The sequence below is a fragment of the Copadichromis virginalis genome, linkage group LG7, assembly GCF_057382275.1.
Source record: "Copadichromis virginalis isolate Kocher_CV1m ecotype Utaka linkage group LG7, C_Virginalis_male_GT1.1, whole genome shotgun sequence".
In the NCBI taxonomy this organism is placed as follows: domain Eukaryota; kingdom Metazoa; phylum Chordata; class Actinopteri; order Cichliformes; family Cichlidae; genus Copadichromis; species Copadichromis virginalis.
The window spans coordinates 66,937,472-66,959,751 of record NC_140624.1 but is presented as its reverse complement, the minus strand read 5'-3'; the positions used below and the strand labels follow the sequence as shown (position 1 = coordinate 66,959,751).

At 41.3% G+C, this 22,280-nt stretch overlaps 1 protein-coding gene across 1 annotated transcript in view; it reads left to right on the top strand.

Moving 5' to 3' along the window:
• The first annotated feature begins 1,230 nt into the window (after positions 1-1,230).
• The window catches only part of lsp1a (lymphocyte specific protein 1 a), a 46,901-nt gene continuing 25,851 nt past the window's right edge, over positions 1,231-22,280 (top strand). Inside the window, exons 1-7 of the mRNA XM_085464870.1 lie at positions 1,231-1,300; positions 1,500-1,606; positions 14,640-14,786; positions 19,640-20,027; positions 20,324-20,463; positions 20,719-20,974; positions 21,504-21,641. Coding sequence (XP_085320996.1) covers positions 1,548-1,606; positions 14,640-14,786; positions 19,640-20,027; positions 20,324-20,463; positions 20,719-20,974; positions 21,504-21,641 — 1,128 coding nt within the window. The 5' untranslated portion in view covers positions 1,231-1,300; positions 1,500-1,547. The remainder of the gene's footprint in view (positions 1,301-1,499; positions 1,607-14,639; positions 14,787-19,639; positions 20,028-20,323; positions 20,464-20,718; positions 20,975-21,503; positions 21,642-22,280) is intronic.

The window sequence follows — 22,280 nt, the reverse complement described above, 5'->3', positions numbered from 1 at the left end:
GTGTGTGTGTGCGCCCGCCCCCCCCCAGGAGCCAGAGGCAGAAGAGATGTCTCCAGGAGAACCAGGCCATCCAGGGCCCCTAAGAGTACTGGAGACACACACACACACACACACACACACACACACACACACACCAGGTATTTTGTAGAGGGCACAGCAGTCGTGGCAGTTACGCATTTCAACTTTTTTTCTCAAAATAAATTTTTGACTTTAATCTCAAAATTTCAACTTTATTCTTGAAATGACAAGCAAAATATTTTCTTTTTCTTAAAGTGGCCCTAATACTCTGTACCTGTGAGACCAGGGAGCTGCAACTTAGAGGATCATAACAGTCATGGTTAACAGATTGACAGCTTTCAGTGTAGACTTAAATTAACAGACAATAAACCACCCGTGGTATTTAAAAGGTGGATGTTCCCCATTCCTCAGCAGACTTTACCATGACCCCTCCACAGGTCCTGTGACTGTGAAGAACAGATCCACTCCAGGGCGGGAATCCACATCAGTTCCAAGATGAATCGTCTGAAGCCAAAACACTTTTTCTTTTTTCCCTACATTGTAAAGAAGTTTATTTCTCCAGTGAAGTTGGACATTTTAAAACTCGAGTTTATTGAAATTGACTCTTTTTTTTGGAGTTGGCCTCAAGTGGCAGCTCATGAAATTGCAACACTGCAAGTTACCTTTTTGTAATACCAGAGAATATCACCTTTTGGGCACGTCATCCAGCCTTATCACCTTTCTGCAGAATAGTTTCCTGCTTTAGTGCTGGTGGACAAAAGTCACTAGAACATTCAAGTATAGTATGTAAACCAAACAAAACTCCTTGCATCCATAGAAGCTGTATTTGTCTCCAATATCAGTACTTTTGTGTACACTTTTTATTATATTCCATGTTTTCTTCTGTGATAAAGTGCTGTTAGGGCATTTGGAGGGGGATTGAAATGTTGGGGAGGAGTTGAGGATGTTTCAGTAGTGAATATTTTGGGGGGGCTGATGGTGGGGTGTTGAGGGTATCATCTTTCATACCCCCTCGGGGGAGACCACATGACCCAGAATAACAGGGAAAGGCAGCGAAGAAAGAGACGAAAGAGAGAGATGTTGGGCCCTGCTGCTCTGAGCTCTTCAATGAAAACCACATGTAGGACAGAGGGAGGGGGGTGAGGTGTGTGTGTGTGTGGGAGGGGGGGGGAGTGTAATGACTAAAAACCCAGCCTCTGAGAAAGAGAGAGAGAGATAGAGGAGGGAGTCCCTCTGAGCCTTGCTGACATTCCCAACCAGCACTGCAGGGGAGAGCACTGTGGTGAGATTTACAACAATAAGACAGTGTGTGTGTGTGAAGAGTCTTTAACAGTGTATCACACACGCTCTCTCTCTCACTCATTCTGAGCTCTGGGCTTTGATACGGCTGCAGGACAGACAGCTGCCTTCACTGTCGATTTGGAACAAGAGGAGAAAGCTAATCTCAGCGGCCGGTGTGGTCTGTTTTATTTCTACCACAGGGAGAAAAGAAGATTTCCAAGCAGCAGAAGAAGCAAAGAAGCGAAAGCATGTCCAAGGCTCTGGTGAGGAGAAACTCCAGCAAACAGGGTTTACAAAACCTGATGAGGTATGTGGTCGATCCGTTTTTCCGTTCGTGTTGCTGGTTCCTGTTTGTTTCGCAGAGAAAGAATCGGGTTAATATTTAAACACCACACAAACACACTCACATTTCACTCACTCAGTTCTTCATTCTTTTTCTGCTTCAGTCAATAAACAGGACATGTGAGGTTTTCCCGTAAAGCTCTGGAGCATGACTGAAGGGTTTCATATCAGCACATCAAGATAAAGAGTGTGTGTGTTTGTACTGTAAACATAATGGGAACAGTGGGATTACTGGGAGTGTTTTGGGTCATGCAGGGTTTTGGGGGGATTTAGGGATTTTGAATCGCCTTACCTCCTTTCAGTGTACCTAAAAAAGAACAAAGGAATCATATTAAAATCTACTTTGTACTCTATTATTTTCTATTAAAAACACACTTAAAAGGAAATGTAAGACTGTAAAGTGTGGAGGTTTGAGGCGAGCCCTACGCCCAGGGCTTCTCTGTTTCACCAAGAAGGGAAGTGGTGTCAGTGACCAGTGTCAGAGTTGAAAGGTCACCTGAGTCAGTCTTTTGTTTTCTGGGCTCGTACGGGTGGCAGCACGTCCTGTCTATTGGGAAAGATTTTGTTTTTCATCCTGTGTGAGGTTCCAGTGCGACTGTGGTTTTTAACAGAGATGATAACGCACGCTCACATGCTGAGGTACTCACGCGGTAGAGGGAGGATGTTTTATCTTTTTTTATCCCTCATAGACATAAATTATTGGCTGACTTGGCTTTCAGTTTTGCCACATCTGTACAGATGAGTTTTAAAACAGACGGTTTGAATTAAATAGGAGGTAACATCCTTCAGAGCAGTTGGTGCACCACGGAAGCTGCGAGGGAAACCAAAGTAAAGACAAAACTTTACATCATCCAAAACGGTCTCTGCAGCGACTCAGGATAAAGTCAGTCATGACCCATATTAACGAGTGTTAGCTCAGTCCATAGAGGTATCCTCTCAAGCAAATTTGAGATCCAGCTCTTTCATGCCATGTTTTATATTCACATTTAGGTGGATTTGTTTTAATCTTGGTCATTTCAGCGTAACCTGTAAGCATGTGTGACTCTTAACTTTGAGAATGTGTCACTCTGGGATAACAGTATTGCTCAACTAATGAATTTCCAGTGGAGATTATGCATTTTGCATCTGTTTGGGTCCACTGTGATCTGGATTGGGTTTACAATCCTTGCATGTATTGATGACTGTCCTCAGGTCTCTAGTGTTTGAGCTCCATCTGTGAACGCTGGAGTTTGAGTAGGTGTTTCTGTGTTGTAAAAGTCCCAGTTGTGTTTGTTGAAGTCGTGTAAGGAAATGCATCATATGCTTGACAAATGTCTGAACTCATCTCTCTATTTGGAGACTTTCCATTGACTCAAAGTTTCTCCACAGAGAACTGATGCATGTATTTGTCATAGACTGTCCTGACATTGCTGAGTATTCACTTACGAGCGTTCGTGGTGCCTCGGCGACTCTAGAGGTGTCGTAATCAGGGGGCTCAGAGTAAACCTCTGAGTCACAGTGAGAACGGTATTCAGGCTTTGTTTATGCACAGATAACAGCTGGAGGAGGCAGTGTGTCACTCTGATTCAGTCCACTTAGCAGATGTCCTCAGTCTGGGGAGCTGACGGAAGCAATGACGTAATACCAGAAAGACTGCACAGCTCAAAATTGAAGGTGCAGTGATTCACTTGGCATTTTTGTGTCTTTTGTTATCAAACAGGTCAGTTTCATCCAGACTGTTTAGACATTTCTTGAGTTTTTACACCAGTGTCTTCTTCCAGATACAAATGTGTTCTCCTGTTATTTGATCTATAATCATTTCAGAGATTCCCACATATGTTTTAGGAATTTATTAACATTCGAGTGACTTAAAGTGAGTCAATTTATTCATGGAAAACATTAACTGATTAGCTTAGATCAACTTAACATTCGTTGGCAACAATCTGAATCAATCTTTTGTTTTGTAGATAGGTAACACTCACAGACTGTATATAAAAGAGTCATTTTTAACTTGAGCATCATGGTCACATTAAAAATGGGATGGATGTGATGAGCAAAGTGTGCGACTGAGAAAATGAACGCATTCCACACTGATTGGCTGGTCATTGGCCAGTGAGCTTACTCGTGATAATATATTTTTGACTGATCATAAATTTCATAACAAATTTATTATCAAATAACTTAAATTGGAAGTATTTATTGACGACAGTACAACCAGAAGAGTCGCCCCCTCTGATCATTAAAGATAAATCAAAGTTCTTCCCTTTTAAAATCTGATAGCAACATCTTTTGTACAGTCTGTGTGTGCACCTTCAGTCAGCACAGGGGTGGAGCGCTTGTTTATGCAAACATTTTACTTTTGTGCCCTCTTAAAATTCTCTTAAACAGAAGAATCTAAAAACATGAAACTTCTGGGACAGTTTATTCAAAAATCTGGCATGCACAATTTGGAAACTGATGTTACATTGCCAAGAATGAAGCAACCAGACCTCCCTCCATCCATTTTCTTAACCTTCTGTCCAACTCAGGATTACTTGGGCATGAGCTATCTCATAACAATGAATAGTCTTTATAGTGTTTTCCATGTTTGTTATATAAAGATAAGCTTAAAACGTTTAAGTTTAAAACAAACAAAAAAAAGTCTTTGTATGCATAGAAACAAAACTGAAACTCAATCAAAAGCATGCCAGGACTACAGGCAGTGACATCACCCAGACCAATCAGAAATGCAAGCTCTGCAGAGACTTCTCCATAATGTCCCTTTTCAGTGGCACTAACACTAGATGTGTGTGATCAGAAGAACTCAAAGAAAAGGTTTAATCTTAAAAATACCTGTGTAATAAGCACGTAACATAGCTTAAAGGAACAACCGATTGGCGTGAGGGGAAAACATTGTCGATGCCACGCGAGCAAACCTCTGAAATATTTTAGCTTTTCTCCTCCACCTGAGCAGGATTGGTGTATCTGACAAGCTGACACTGTTTACTAGATACAAATATTATTTCACGATAGATCTCAACAGGGACACAAACACAGAATATGTCATCAGTGTGAGCTCAAATCATTGGATCGGGTCGAGGCAGGCAGTTGATCTGTTTTTAATCAGCTCTGCGTGGGAGACAAACACTGCCCTCCTCCTGCCAGCTTGGTGGGGCCTGGCTCAGCCCGCAGCAGTGATGTCACCCAGGAGGCATACCTGCCTCAAAACAGCCTGAGTGCTGCGACCTCTGACCTTCGAATCCCCCACACTTGGGTGGGTTTCCTGAGTGTTTATGGTGCAGGGAGATAGAGCGAAGAATGTTTGGAGGGAGTTGGAGTGGCGTAAGTTGCTGAGTGATGGGGGCCCTGAACTCTCCCTCCCTCTGCAGGTTGTCCTCATTAAAGGGATGGAGGGAAAGTAAACACAGCGGGGCTTCCTGTTTCCAGGGGTCGTATCTCTGAGAACAGATGACAGGTTTTCATCGCTCTCACTTCAGTAAACATCGAATGATAGCCTAAAAACCCAGGAACCAAAAACGTTCCTGCTATCTGCCCTCATGTGAGGGCAACATCTGTTTTTTCAGCTCATAAACTGCACCCATTATTGTAAATTTAAATTTGTTAGGAGCCATTTGTAGCATCACCTAGGTTTTAGTTCCCTTGGACGTTCAATATATCAATGCGGTCTTTTGACGAGAACTATACCTGAAAGTAGCAGAGAGTTGTCTGTGTTAATCCAGTCACAGCCTTAAAACACCCCAAAACTTCCTTTTACATCTAAATTTAGTTGGAAAAGTAAAAAAGGTGGAAAGTACTGTTTTTAGATTATTACAGACTTGAAGTTTACATACTGAGCAATTTTCTGTTGGTCTAAAAGTTGAGTTATCAGAGTATGTGTGTCAAGGGTGTAAGTTAGAAGGGAACAGAAAGACATGTTCAAGGTTCAAGGTTCAAGGTTCTTTATTTGTCACATGCATAGTTATACAAGTATAACACACAGTGAAATGTAGCCTGACACGCTCCTCGACATGTGCAAAAAAATAAAAAAATAAAAAGATCTGGTAAGATCTGGTTAAAATAATAAAATATATATTTTGTTTACAGCATAAAAAAATGTATCCTGATCAGGGGAAAGGATAATTCAAAGAAAACTAAGCACAATAAAGGTCGATTCCGCAGTTCGCAAGCTCCGCTTCCGCTAAACACAGTGAAGCAGCAACAGTCAGCCATCCTAATGTACCAGGGGTGTCTTTATGCATTTTTACAACGGGACTTACCCCGCGAGGGTAATTAGGGAAAGCAGGGGGCGGAGTCTCTCCAGGAGAAGATCCAATAAATACAATAAGAACATGCAACACTAAAATACACTCAACATTAAAACATAACAAAGCATTCAACACTAGATAAGAAATCCTTCTTCCCCGGATGATGTGTATTATTTATATTATTGTAGGGTCTTAACCTTACAGTATAAAGCACCTTGAAGTAACTGTTGTTGTGATTTGGTGCTACATGCCAGTGGATGGTGAACTTTTACACGTGGAGCCATGGGCTTCATTTTTATTTTACTGTTAGCAGTAAAATAAGTTCACGGTCACACATGTATGCAGTAAAAACATCTCATGTGTTAAATTCCATGGAAAATGTTAGAAAAGTTCCATTTAAGGTAGACACAGAGAATAACCTTTTAATTTCTCAGGATAAATCTTGTAATTTTGAGACATGAATCACTCAAGTAATTTGAACTTTGTTAAAAGTCCACCCTGACATTTTCACATGGAAAAAGCTTTCCCAGCTTCTCTGTTCTCAGGCCACTCACCTCTCCGCCTGTTGCTTTTTTGTTTTCTGCCTCTTTAATGTAAAATAAAGGTTTGGATGCAATCAGATACACAGTTTGTGTTTGTTTGTTTGTTTGGGGATAGATGGTCTTGCTGGGTTCCGGATTTGTTTGGATTCTCATGGAGCGATCGCACAAGATTCTGTTTTCCACTTTTGCTGCGTCCCTGTGTTCTTTTAATTTTCCATTGATCCACATTTATAGAATAGTTTATAGAACATTTATAGAATGACAAACTTTTGCTTGAAGTTACTTTTTTGGGTTACATTTTACTGCAGGAGCTTTCTCACTCGCCCTCTCCTTTAAAGCCTGTGTGCAAGCAAACCTGCAGGATTCCCAGACTTCGGGGGTAAGTGGTCTGTTTGTGCTCTGCATGGGGGGGTTGGACACCCAGAGATCCAGCCATAACATGGTGATTACTGTCTCTGGCGATGTTGCTGGAGTTCTAATCGAGACTATTTGTGTCTGACTGCGGGATGATTTGTTCCACTTTTTTACTGCAATGCAGAAATATATCTTCTCTTATCTCTTTGCTTTATTTTCAGTTGGCATTTATTCTGTCATCACTAACTAAGAAACTAATTAAAATGCCTGAAACAAAGAAGAGAGAAAGCACTTACCTTACAAAACACTGTGCAGAATCTCAGTTATTCAGAAGTGCTTTTGAAGCTGCCGGTCTGTCTGTAGATTTCTTCAAATTTAAAATAATCATTTGTTTTGAACTAAAGAAACACCTGCAGGTCCAGGTGTCTTTGACTGAACCTTTTCTGAATGAAAAGATACCAGAATAGAGCTGAGGACATTTGAATCACTTGAATCAGGACATGGCGGCTCTGTTTCTAGTTCGAAAGAGATCTGGCAGCTCTAGCCTGTTTAATATTCTCCTCCAGGGACAGTGAGTGTCATAGGTTTATTGATTCAAGAGCCCCAGGCTGGAACAGAAATATTTAGGCACATTTTCCTTGTCAAAAATGTTTGAGCCGTTGTCATGGTGAGGAACAAGAGGCACATGTGCTTCAGATGCTGCAATCCTCCATTTAAATGCACAAAGAAGCATAAAGTTTATTTCCTTGGTTTCCTCTCTTTGCCTGGACACAGTTCTAGAAATAAATTCAGTACAACCCGTTTTATGGGTACCAGGTAATGATGCAAGGTTTTGGAAGGGAATTAATACAAATAACACACTACAGAGTCTACTGGCATGCTATTGCCCCTGTAGTTACTATAGCAGTGATCTAAGCAAAACATCAAGGTAACATTCTGATGTTGAACAGGGGCAATGATTACTGTGTTTGCATGCTATAAATTTAGTGCAGCTGTGGCTTATGGTTTGCGGGATTTAGGTCCTGATTTAAGCACCGATTTAATGGTAAAATTAAGAATTTAATGATGTTGCTGGATGGAAAAAATAAGAGGATCACCAGAGATCACCAGTTTATCCAAAGTTGAATGTATACTGGTAACTGTTGTTCATCTCTGAGAGCCCTTTAATGTATATAATTCAGTTCCTAGTCGCTGAAGACTTATTAAGACATTTGCCAATATGTTGGAGTTCTCACCTGCTGATGCCACTGCAGGAAAAAGTTTGGATCATCACATCAATTTTATTGTTTGGAGAAAATAAAAAATAAATTCTTGTTGGAGTTCTTTCACTCCAACAAGGCAGATGGCCGGCTGTAATATTGTTGAGGCTTTAATTAAACACTTGTTTCGTTAAAGTCACAATATTGTTTCAAATTGTCCATCAAGCAGGAACTCACTGTGTGAAAGTTGATGGGTGCAGCTGAAACTGGATTACTGTTGTGCCCCAAGGCTCTGTGCTGGGACCACTATCAGTTTCAGTGTTGGGGTCGTTAATCAAAAAGTGTTACGCATTAATCAGTACTTAAAGTAATGCAGTACACCAAAGAAAGTACTTTGTTACCTTATTTTCTTGTTTCTCTTTAAAATGACCTGAAATGTCACCTAATTACCAGTTAACAATAAACACCTGTGGGTACGGTTCCACTCATAACTTTCCCTAATGAGTATACAGAATATCTTTCTTTGAAGGCACAAAGCAAAGTTAAAAATCAACACAAAGCAATTCCTGCAGTAATCACATTACAGGTACAATCCGTAGCATAAACAGAGTGTTCCAGTGTTGATGTTAAATGTGTTGAAAATATTAATTTTAAGCAATCAGTTTTAATAAAACAGAAATGTTTAACATGATGTCAGTGAATTTGGAGTCGACTTAGAGGAAACGTCACGTAGATGCAAACATTAGTTAAGCCAGATGTCACTGTTATGTTTGGTTTTAGTCCACAGTTGCGCAAACTTGGGCTTGTTTTTCATTAGTAGTCCATTTCTCAGACCTCTGAATGAATAGATCATCTGTAAAATCATCTGTTTTCTTTCCTATGAAACCGTTGATTGCCCTACCAAAGAATTTGTTCTGACACGAGCACATTGACTAAGTGACTGTGACACTGTAGCATTAGCGCCCTGTCTCTTGCATAGAAACAAAGGGAAAACAACACTGATATGTATTTATTGTAAAGATAAATTCTAAACTCTTTTATCACCACTTTTCTAATATATTTGATACTTATGTTTGAAATAACGATTTGCTTGATTGATACAATTTCATGCATGTCATAATTTTTGTGTGACATGTGTGTCTATTAGTGTCATCTTGTCTGTATGCATGCACAGAGTATGTAATGCTGATGTCCTGGAGTTTGCTAACCTCGTTAGGACTTCCCTGATGAAACAAATATTTGAAGGTCAGGTTAAGCTGCAGAATCTGTGCTGAGAGGTTTTCTGTGTGACATGCAATCATTATTTCGGACAACACAGTTTTTTTAAATTTTTTTATAAATGTACCGAAACATTTTTAAGAACAGGTATGAGGTTGAGCTATAAATGCAGACTTGGCAATAATTTCAGGGGTTAAATCATAATACAGTGGAACCCCGACTTACGAAATTAATTCATTCCCGAGGGTCTTTCGTAAGTCGAAGCACCCGTCGCGCCTTTTGAGTGAACGAAAGGCTATCGGCTAATTGCTAACTGCAACAACAATACGTCATTCAAGGGGAACAGCGAAGCGCAAGTACGAAAGCCAAGGGGGTTGTCACATGATTCGGAAGGCATTGTGGGCATTGTCGGCTCAGCCAATCAGAGCCAGCGGATTTCTTTACACGGGCATTTTGCCGTAACACGGGCAGAAATATTGCCGTTAAGTACCTTCGTAACTTGAATTTTTCGTTAAATGGGGCATTCGTAAGTCGGGCTTCCACTGTATTTAAATATCTGGGGCCTCAAATATAAATAACCCGTGTTTGGACAGATGGGGGATATTTCTTCATAAATTCTGTGAACTTTGACCCTGTGGTTCTGTGATGCTCGGCTGCTTCTTCGCTGCTCGTCTGGTGACTCCCATAACTTTTTTTTTCAAATAGGAAAATGGAAATCTTTTCTGTTGTAATTGATCCGCTGTCCTGACTTGTTTCAACACTGCCATGACCTCATCTTGCAAACGTCTTCCCATCATCCGTGCCTGTCCCACGAGGCCTGGCACTCTTTCAGCCTGAGAGCAAACCATGTTATTATGCCACTGAAGCCAGTCAGCCCTGCGATGACAAAGTGTGTGCTTGCGAAAGAGCAGCGGAGGATTTAATACATTAACCTCACTTCTCCTGAGATGAATCCCTCCTTTGTTCTTGTTCCGGTGAAACATGGTTGGACAATAAAGTTAAAGCCTGGACAAGTGCAGACAGGGAGAGCATGGCAGTGTGCAGTTTAGTGACTCTGTTGGCAGGTGGCAAAGCTTTTATCTGGTTTGTGGCTTTGTGTGTCGTGTTTCTGGTTCTTTCTGCTGGTTGCTACAAATGCTGGTGATTACAAAGCTTAGGGTTTCTTTTTCTCTTATTAGATCCGCTAGCAACCGGCTGTGTCTCCAAAACACAAGAAAGCAGTTTATTCTTAAAGAAGCAGTACAGCATTTTGGGATGCGACGATTTTAAGTTTCTTCCCGTTAGAGTTGCATTGGATTAATTTCATCCAAATGAAAGTGAAGTGTACACAGCTGCAGTTCCTCGAATGGCCACTTGAGGTGTTCTCCAAAAGTGAGTCCGTTTTCAAAGACTACCTGTTAAAATGCCAAACTTTACAGCAGAAATACAAAAAATAAATCTGGCTGTAACTAATGCATTTAGATTTCTTGCAGCTGTAGCCAACAGCTGCCTGCTTGGTCTTGCCTCTGGCTGACCTTGTGACCTTTTTTCTGATGGCTGATTTGCCATCGTTGCTTTTCCTTTTTCATTTTTCTTCCAAAAATATCGATTGACCACATAAGGTGAAAGCTGGGACAACTCCAGCCTCCCCGCTACCCTAGATTGGATAAGCGGTTAAGAAAACTGAAGAATGGATGCACAGATATTTATTATGGAAGGAAAAAGTGGAAATGCCAATATCATTGCACGCCACACACCACAAGAGCGAAGAAATAAATGTTTTAATAAAAACCTTCATGAAGCACATCTGCTGCTCTGTTTACTGTAACCACTTTCCTCACTTGAACCTGCTTTCATATGTTCCCTCTTGTTTATTTGTGTAATCTGTCAATCACACTGACCTCAAGGGCTGGAGGGCGCTCTGTCGGCCGTTATCTGAGGACCGGTTCAGGGAAGCGGCGTGCTCGGTCATGCCTGTGGTGTCAGTTTACAGAAGAGCAACACAAGACTGGAGAAAAACCTGTTTGATTCCTGCTGAGGTAGAACAAGTGCGCTGTGCTTGTTTTAATTGTCTGGAGAAGCAAAACTACCCTGACAGAGTACAGAGCAACTCCAAGCTGTGAGCCAGGTTTAGGACCAGCGCAGACATCTCTGTTCTGCAGCAATGATTAAACATTGCAAATGATTTGATTTTGATGACACAAATCATGAGAAGGAGGAAGTAAAGCTAACTGTAATCCCGGTATTTTAGAAACACTCTGATGGAGATTAATCATTTAGCCCGAATCAGTCTGAGCAGCTGCCAGGCATGACAGAATCCCACAGTGCTGACTGCAGAAAGGAAACGTAATGAGAGGACAGCGTGGTGAGTTTCACTCAAACAGTCTGCTGGGTCAAAGCTCGGCAGTTTTCAACACCCAAACTGCTGACAGCAGCAAATCAAGCAGAGCCAGGTTTTATGTGCCAACTGTGCTCCACTTTAGGGCTCACATAGGATTATTGAATAGTTCTTTGGCATTTGTAGGTCATTTTGGTTTATACTTGCCACAAGATATTACACGCAGGTACTGTGCTGATAGTTTTACTCAGAAACATTCCACCTGTTGGAGTTGGAAAGTCATATTATTAAGTTCTGCCGTCTTGATTATTTTCATGACCCATCCACCCCAACCTCCTTTCCTCCCATGATAATGACTACAGCCACTTTAAAAAAATAAATAAATTCTAAAGTCATTTTGTATGATTCACAGTTCAAAATAATCCTTGCCCATATTGTACTGGGCCTTGGTCCAGCCAGTCAGTTTGTCCTCTATCTAAAATTAGCTGTTTTAGCTCCTCCTCTTTTTAAGGCCACTATCCAATCTGTGATACTTGGCCCTTTATTGCACAGGAAACATAGAATCTTTGAAAAGTACCTAAGATGTGTGTGCTGAATCATATCTCCTGAACCAGCGTGCTGATGAACTCTGCTCTTATCAGCTCTGATATGTCTTCCTCCCTCAGTCAGTTTTTCATCCTTCCTGTAGGCAGGGAGCAGCAAAAGGAAATGAAAGAATGGAAAGGGGTGGAGAGGCCCGAGCATAGATGGATGTGGGTCAGCAGGGTGTTTTGCTGAGGTGGCCCAGAAACTAATAGTCTGTGTGTTGAAATGGAGAAAGTGAGGGGAAGCAGTGTTTGCTTTCAATGTGCAGGTAGCAGTGGTCATTGTGTCAGGACAGTTTATTCGATGTCAGGATGACAGACGTATTAATATACAAAGATGTATACTAATATACATCAATGTGGAGTATAAAACACTTCAAAGCTATGAGCTGAGCCATCAGTGTGACCACATGCCACGTCAGAGACACGATCATTCATCTGAAGTGCTTGTACTAAATGCTTTTGGTGTCCACCCACCCTTGAGGAAATGATCTGTGAAAAGGTCAACCAGCCAGTTTCCAACCATGCTTTTTAGAGAGTGGGAAACACATTATTCAAGTGACCTCGTTGAGGGTGAGGAGATCTGCAGATTTTGTTGTTTCTTTGCAGTTTGCACCCATCCCAATGAGCTGTTCCGCATTTAATTTAAGTCCCGAGGCTTGCACCAACATCCTCCTACTTCAATACCTACAGAAATTAAATGACTAACTTTGCACATTTCAGTTGCAAAGACTTTAGTAAAGCCAGAGTAGAGGAAATCTGAAGTGTTGAAGCTTCTCAGTTGGCAGGAGCAGGATATTAACATAAAGAAAACACCGAACCCAAAGCTGATCTTCATTCTGAACAGACGTTTATTCCCAGTAAACTGGAGCTGAAAACAAAGAGCAGCTTCACTTTGTTGATATAGACTAAATCTCTGAGATCTCAGGAAGAAGGACGAGTCAAAGGAGTTGACAACGCAGCTTAGACCAAACTGTGCCTAAAATAAGTCTTATCTGTAAATATCAGAGATCATGCAGCCGGTTCTCCTGCATCAATCCATTGTTTTGAAGAAAAGATGAGGGCGGAGGAGCAGATGGAGCCTTGGAGCCGTTAGCAATCTATTAGTGACACAGAAGCCAAATGTGAGCTTAGTAACTCGACACCTGAGCTCGCGCAACTGTTAGTCCTCCACATGCCTCTTCTGGGAAAGAAGCTGGATAAACACAAGACTCTCAGCAATATACTTTATAATTCAAAAAAATTTAAAAATGCTTTCAGCTATTTATCTAGAAACTTGGACAAGAGTAAAAAGACACTTTATTTAGGCCCTTCAGTCTAAATTAGAAAAATCTACAGTTCTATCAAATCTGATGTCAAAACAATGGAATATAATATAAGTGCCACTGAGGAAATGGCCATACTTGTTGCCAAAAACAATGACTAATCAGGCAGATAGTTAAACGATGGTTAATCAGACACTACAGGTAGGAGCCTGGAGAGGTAGCGAGGGCAGAAGTCACAGGTGACCACCGTTCTGCTCGTGTTTCAACCTCTATGGTTTATCACTTGGTCCCTTTTGTTTTTTTTCAAATCATTGATTCGTGTCACTCACTTTACATTAACTTTTCTTTAGGTTTTAATTTGTTTACTTTGCTTCATTTTGTTATTCGTTATCCTGTATAACCAGTGAGCTCATTTTTCTCTGAAAGCTGATTTGCAAATTGCTTCTTTTAATTGAAACCAACATATCTAGTGTTTTTTTTTTTCATTGTTGGCCATCAAATAAACAAAGAAAACGTTGCACTTTTTTTTTCTTATGTTGCCGTTTCCGTGTGAGGGGAGGTGCTGTCTTTAAATCCCCCGACATTGGTGTAAATCAAAGCGTTGTTGCAAAGAGTGCTCGCGTTTGGCTCGCTGTCTTCTGATAAATAAAGATCAACTGTGTTTGTAATAAATACTGTGATCTCATGTTGACATGAAGCGTAGTACGATTGTGTTTATCTGACGCGCAAACAGACGGCGGTGTTTCTCATCCGAGGCCCGGCAGATGTTCTTCTGGCCTCAGAGACTCACTGTTCAGAAACCCAGGAGGCTCAAGAGACGACCGCGAGTCAGGAATCTGGGTCATGTGTGATACATGATGAAGATTGTGACATTTCCCAACCTCCTCTGTTGAAAGAAGTACGCCATGTGGAGCAATACCACATGGAAAAGTACTAATTATTCCCCCAAAAAGTCTCAAAGTTACTGCAGTAATTACTTCAGTTACTGCAGGAAAAATTCACGTCTTTTGATCTGACACATTAATAAGACTGAAAAATACAGGCAGTATTTTTGATTACTGAAGTACAAAACTGGTGTAAACATTTCAGACTGTATGTTAGGGAAAAAAGGTAGACTCGTTTTTTTTTGTTTCGGTCTTTGCTCCCCCGCTCATGTGCACCAAACTGTGCTGTTTAGGGATGAATAACATAATAGGAAATATTACAAAAGTCCCAAAGATCATGACATGGTTGGCAATGGAACGTGTTCAAACCTGCCTGCACTCTTAGTGAAATGGAGTGCTCCTTTCTTTCCAGGCTGACGGCCCAGAGGAGCATCGAGGATGCCGAGGAGGTGGAGAGGGAGCGTCGTCGGAGAGCTCGAGAGTCTTTACGCCGGAGGAACAGCGGCTCAGCACCCGGAGAGTCATCACTGGACGGCGAGATGCCGCCAGAGGAGAACACGTGAGTACAGAAAATATTGCAGAGGCCCTTTACATCCCAAACGCTTCCTTTTAAAATATAAAGAATGTGATCTCTGGTTATGGTGTTTGTACGAAAAGCAGCCTTTTTCCGAGTAGGACATCTGGAACATGCTGGTGGGTTTTAGTTGCTGTTTTGGAATATTTATTTGTTTAAAGAAAGAATTTTTTCTTTCTTTAAACAGTTTGCAACACGTGACTTCTTGCTTATAAGCAGCTCTGGCTCATATATAAGGGACGTAGTGTCTGTGTTCACCCCCCTTTTTTTTTCTATTTAGTGAAGTCTCGTTCTGAAGCTTCGAGCTGAATGTTGTCATCACTGAAACCAGATGCAATGACGCAATGAGATAGATTTGACTGTGATACTGAGACACACTCTTTCAATACTTGCAAAGGCCCGCACGAAATCACACCCTGCTTTATTTTTTCCTTTTTGACTCTAGTGGGTGACGTAAAGTTCAAAATTTACATCATGTTGTCGTTGGTAAGACTTAAAATTCATGATTTAAGACTGCACAGGAAAGGCTTAATAAGCTAAGGGGACATTGTTCCCCATAGAACTTTTGTGCAGTTTGTTTTGCCACTCAGCAGTCACCTCCTGCTGGCCCTCAGAGAAAATGGAGGTTTAAAGCACTTTCTCACTGTGTTATGTGAAGGACACACATGGGTCTTCATCACGGAGCTGCAAACTGAGCTTTTAACCTTTCAACAACATGACTGACTGAATATTATGCAGATGAGTTAGTGATCTTCTCCCCATATAGTGCTGGGCTTCAACAATTATTCAAGACCTGCTCAAGAAACGGTATAATTACATCTCCGACCTGCCCTGCACTAAGCTCTGTTAGGTTTTATTCAAAGTTATGGAACCACTGGCGTTCTAGCCATAGTCACTCGTAGATGAACCCTGGTATCAGGATTTAATTTTAACAAATAATAAAAAAAAAGGTCTGAAGCTTGAGAGTCCGTAGATTTCAGTGGATATCTAGATATCCAATTCCATTTCAAGGCCTGAATTTGCTTAATCTGGCTATGTTCTCACTCTAAATCATGGAAGTAGGAGGAATCTAAATATGGTGGAATTCCTTCTCCATGCAGTCATGAGAACCCAGGAAGCTACTAAGTGCAAACATTATTCATTCACTCATCTCATGTCCAATGACTTCCTGAACAAGCTGCTAACTGTGTCTGCATGTTTTGTTTTTCTTTAATTTCCTGATGATGCAGTTAAAAGATTTTGTCATCACGTTTCCCAGTCACGAACCTCAAAGTTCAGCCTGTTTCTGCAGCGGTTACGCTCCCCCCGGCCTGCCTGGCTGCTTTACAGGGGTTCACAGACGTCTGGTTACATAAAACAAATGTTTCCACTGGGAAATGCCACAAACAACCTCTTCCATCCTGTCGTATTGACATGAAGACCAACACGCAGCTGCCTTCTCATTACACAACCGCCAAAGAATGTTTACTACCAAGCCTCCATGTCGGAGCTCGTGGTCTCTCAGCTGACTTTTAATTTCAGGCTCTTAATTATAGCTTGCATCTTCAACACCTTTTCCTTCATCACGTCACAGGCTCAGCTGGATTCAGGCTGCGGTGAGTCAGTATGAGGTAGCTCCACTGCTGTGGTTTGTAATTGAAAGGTGTTCTGTGAGATGCAGGTGACGTAATGCTGGTTTCACCCCGAGATCAGTGAGCTCAGAAGCGCTGACAGATTTTGAGCTTGTGAATGTTGGTTGAAGCAAATGCTGCCTTTTATCATTTACTGGATCTACAGTGACTCCATTTCTGATTCCACTAGCCTCTCTCTGTGGCTCTAAGCATCAAGCCCATTGGTTTCCACTGAAGAAAAATGATCAGAAACAACTCAAGTATATTCTTTTATTCAAAAAGATGTGAAAATTCTAAGTCTGCAGATACATTTTCAGACTGATGTACATTAGCTATATGTTTTAGTGCACTGATACAAGGCACCAACCTTCAGGGCAGAAAAATGAAGCCACTGTGGAAGCTGCAGTTCCTCTAACGTCCACTTTAGACTCCAAGAGTAAGTCAGTCCCCATAGACTCCCATGTTAAAGTGTCCAAAGTTACAGAAGGATTAGCCCTGTTTACTGCCTGCTCTGCACATGATTTCCCTCCTTAATATCAGTATGAGGAATTGCTTTCTTTTCTGATTCTTTTGGATAAGTAGGGGTGTAGCCACATAGCTAATAGCTAATGGCCAGAGCCATTAGCTATGGGGGGTTTTGGCTATAAATGGCATCAATCAATTGCTTTGGTCACACTGAGGAGGTCCAATCTTTTATATACAATCTGTTATTCATTAAATACAATTTAATTCATATTTATTAGTTAAACATCAGCTCTGTCGATCATCTAATAATATTTTGTCCACTCTGTTAACATCGATGAGAAGAAATATTCTGAGCACTTACAAATTCATTGCTGTCCAAAACTGATTAGGCGGGAGGAGTGACGACTCGCTTTTAGAGCCGGCCTCGAGTAGCCGTTAACTGCACTTACCTTCATTCAGAGGGAACGGTACCATTTTTCATAAAATGCAGTAAATCAGGAGAGGTCATCGAGCGTGACCGAGTGCTGCCTATCAGGACTCGATGACTTCATGTTGGACGTCTTTATTCTGAAGTAGAAACTTTGCTGTTTGTTTGGACAGATTAGTTTCTGAGAGCTCAGGCGGAGGCTCCCACTCTACAGTTGGGGGCCCACGGACCAGAATGTCTTAATCATCTGGGGAATGCTGAGTGAATTCCTCTCTGCCAGCTCCCAAAGACACGAAGCACACTTATTAGTTTAATCAGCAGGATCGAGTGGGAGATCTTCTGACTGTTGAATAAGTGTTCAGGGCTAAGTCCATTTAGACAAAACATAACTGGCGCTCCATAATAATTAACGCCTAAATTGAAGTTCAAATATTTCATAGTAGAATATGAGATCGTATATAGCATGTTACATGCTGATTTCCTCCTGTGGCTGTTCGATGTGTGCAGAGGGAAGCAGGCAGCGAGGACCTCGCACCTTTGTGTGAGCAGCTGCAGATGTGACAAATATTCTAGACTGGAAATGTGGAATAGCTTCAGCATTAAAGTGCACACACTTGTGTTTTAAAATCTGACTTTTATGGAATGAGATGATCTCAACCCCGTGTTTCATAATGTGTTCAAATGTCCTGTTTACGTTGGTGTCCCTGAGAAGATAAGGATTCGTGCATTATTCAGGAATTTTTTTCAATGACGCCTTAAGGTCTGAATTATATTGTAGGATGGTATTGCAGTAACCTGTCCTTTTAATTCAAAACGAGCTAAAAATAACGCATGTGTCAATGTGTTTGCAGTAAGCTAGTGTTCTTTGGTCTAAGGTTAATGTTAATGTCATACCAGGGAAAACAGTGATTGAAGACGGCTGCACGGCTGACGTTATTGCAACAACTTGCAGTGAACTTGCACGTTGTTTTTGAAGTGGTTGCCTAAAAAACTGGGACCACGTCTGTGACCACGTCTGTGACCACTCGTAATCAGCTTCTGTCTGCATAGCGACAGAAAATGGCAAAAAGGCAAAATCGGCCTGCTATCAGTTTGCGATTGAACAGGGTCAAGTTGGCATCTGCATGCAATTTGTTTGTGGCTCTACGGCCATTCAGCTTATTATATTTTTAGGTCTTGTAGGAAATGTTGTCTTTTTTGCTTGTGGTGATCTGTCCTCTCATGATATGGTGGTCTGCCAACTGCTTCCCAAAATATTTTACTGAAGGACACTTAATGTGATGGATTACCTCTGACGAGTGACTGTTATCTTTGTATCCTGCAATTTTTTGGGCTAGGATGATTTCCATGCATTCGGTGCAGTGGGTTTTTTCCCAGTCAAGAGGATTCCCAGACTAATGCCATCCTGTAGCAAGTCGAAACTTGTGTTCAACAAAGCACTACAGACCTTGTTGCTAAAATCACTTAATGCCTTTTGATTGACTGAAACTGAGCTCTGCTCCTTACGTCAGGAACAGGACTTTCAAGATTAATGCTGCATTTGTACACTTGTTGTTTTTCAAAATGAACGTATTGGAACGTGAAAGCAGACGTTTTCCACCATGCATTCACTGTTCAAACTGGGTGAAGTCATGGCTTCTTCCAGGGTTTACTTTTGTATCCATTTAAGATGGAGGTGAAATTGCATGCATTGTCTTGAGTGGACTGCGTCACATTTTGGCTGAAACGTGGCTGCACGTGATTTATTTCCAGACTAGAAATCTACAGGGACTATTTTCCCCACCATGGCGACATCCTGCACCTGATTTTTCTTCTTCTTTTTTAAGGGGAGTTGTCTCCAGATTTAATTTAAAGATATTCTTGTTGTGTCGTTATTTTCTTTCAATTTTAATAGAGAGGTGTACAAAGCAGGGGTTGAGCTATTGAAGTATCAAATTTGTATTCCCTGTTTTGAGGTTTGACATAAATTGTGGAATCGAGCAACCTGAGGAACTTCAGCCAAGTTCCCGGCTGGGAACTAATCAGCTAGTTTGTTGACTTAGCTGCTGAGTAATGGAAAAACAGAGACTTTAACAGAGACCACAGAGTAGCAAATCTGGTAGATTTAACTGACTTAATGGGCACTTTATCCATAATAACAACACGGTTTAAGCAAAGCATTGCTCAATTTGTCTCACGCTGTGTTGTATTTTATTATAATACACATCACACTGAAAGCCTGAGTACTGCCTGAGGATGCAAATGGGATATGTCCGAGGGTTGGAATTTTGCTAAACACGTTTGGGATCTCATGATCTTGCCTGTCTTGACTCTTTTTCCATCTCTTCTCTCCATAGGTATGGCAGCAGCCTGAAGCCAAATAGTTCTCATTCTCTGGAGGAGGACGAAGGCTTCAGTGACTGGACCCAACGCAGAGAGAGGCGAAGGCAGCAGCGCCTGCAGGAGCTCAGCCAGGGAGGATATGAAGACGAGTACGAAGAGGAAGACACGATAAAAAAAGCTGTGCCCATAAAGAGCACGAAGGCCTCCATCACTTCTCTCCAACTCCAGAGGCAGGAGCAGGAAGACAGAGACAGGGTGGAGATGGAGAGGAGGAAGGAGCATGAAGAAGAAATGATTCGAGCTGAGAGAGCAAGGAGGGAGAAAGAGAGGGAGGAGGAACTAAGAAAGAAGGATGAACTGATCTCGAGGAGGAGCGAGGAGAGTCAAAGGCCACATCCAGAGGTAGGACTTCCGTACTGGAAAACTGAGTTTTCTGTGGAAGTGTCATAAATAAAAATATTCAACATTAGTCTAGATAAGGATTTTACTTATTCAAATATCAAGTTATTGATAGATGGTAAAGACGGTTCATATAAGGTCTAAAATCATATTAGAACAGTCTGAGTCTCAACTGATTCAAGAAAAGAGTTGATGTGTTCAAAAAGATTTGAAGACCTACTTTGAAAGAAGAGCAAACTTCAGCGTATATATTATTACATGCATTTAAAAATCTATTTCGTTCGATCTTTCATTAACAGGTGGAGAAAAGAAAAGAAGTCAAAATCTCCTACACATCCAAGGTTTTTCTTCACCAAGAGCCAAAACACAGCAACTCAAACGGCAATGCAGCCAATGAGGAAGTGACATCATTTATCACCAAAACAAAGAGATCCACCATGTGTGTAACAAGTTTTGTTTGCTATCTTATTATGTGCCTTTCCACTCACCTGAATATGTAGCTTTTGTTACACTGACTTTAAAAGCCAAAGCAGAAGTAAATCATTTCTTGAGACAACACAAAAAAACCTACAAATATCAAGTTTACATTTTCCAGAATCCCAAAAGTACTTTAAAGACTTTGGACAAAAATATTTAGATCTTATTTCAGCTCCACAGCCAGGGCGTAAATCAAAGCATTTTATATCCTATACAGTAGTGCTGTGTGTAGCAGAGCTGCTGAACCAGAGGAGTCGGAGGCCATCCTGGAGACAGAGCAACGTCTGGAGAAGATCCGGCGGAGCCTCCAAGAGAAGGAGAGCCAGGAGATGGAGCAACTGAGACAACGACAGGCTGAGGCTGAGCAAGAGCTGGAGGAGCTGAAGAGAAGGAGGGAGGATAGACGGCAGGTCCGACAGGAAGAGGAACGTCGGAGGGAGGAGGAGGAGCTGCAGCGGCTGGCCAAAGAAGAGGTGACCATGTCTCAATAAAAGCTCAGTATCTGAAATGCTATATGCACAGAGATATATACACAACTGCAGGAGGGGGGTTAGGAATTTGGTAAATGACGCTCAGATTCAAGTAAAACATTTTTATTTGGGGTTTAAATGTAGTGCAAGCTTCATATTTTTTCTTCATATTTTAAGAGCTAGTAATAAAAGATCTACTAGCCTGTGAACCTCAGATTTATTTTTTTAAGAAAGTTACAAAGATCATCTTTGTGGTCTTATCCATATGTTTATCATATCAGTGAGGATGTATAATGTGAAAGAAGAAGAAGAATGCAGCATGCCAAATGTCTAAAATTCATAACTAAATTCTTAATATATCAGGGATATACAGTAGGGACATCTTTAGCTTATTATGGAGGTATCACGGCCTTGCCTAAAAGTAACTAATTCAGCTTCAAGAGTAAAACAATGGCTACTTAGTCTCTAGTATTAGCAGCTGTTAGATCTATATGGCTTTGGGGCTGAAGAGTGTTTTTAATCCGACTCCCAGGAGGAGAGAAGACGCATGAAGGAAGAAATCGAGAGGAGGAGGATGGAGGCAGCAGAGAGGATGAAGAACCTGAGTACGTCCAGTGTCGATGAAGACGAGATGTTCAGTCCCTTCAGCCCAAAAGTTTCCACACAGAAGGTAAAGAGCGTGTACCGGCTTCTAACGCTGGTTATAAAATCTATCTGTTGGTAACTGCTTCTTCTTTTGTTTGACTGTTTCACTTTTCTAACTTAGAGACTGGTCAGCAACCATCTGACCAGTGAATGGGTCAAATGCAGAGAAAAACAAGTAATTTCCCCATGGGGATCAATAAAGTATCCATTATCATTATTATTATTATTATCTGGCTACAGCCGGTCGCTATGGAACAATGTGTATTCCCCAGCTGGTTGGTGATTGCTAGTTTGAAAATGGTCACAAAGAGACACACGGTTCTGCACTGAAGGCCTCCTTAGATTTGCTTTGGTTTTTAACATATTGCCTGCAGTTTGCATAGAAGATAAAGACTTACATGTCTGCTCAGAGAGTATTTTTAAGTCTGAAGAGTGCGACAAAAAAGGTGTTACTCTTTTACTTTCAATGCAAACATTCTCTATCTCTTTTTGGCATCACGCTAAATGCCAAGTGTTTGCAGACAAGTCAGCATCTTTCATGCAAACTACAGGTAACAGTAGAAATCTGCTAGCAAACCACAAGGAGGGCCTTGGTGCAGCACCCTCAGTGACAGCAAGAACATGCAGCAACCACCGGTGGGTTGGGATATGCGTATTTTTCCCC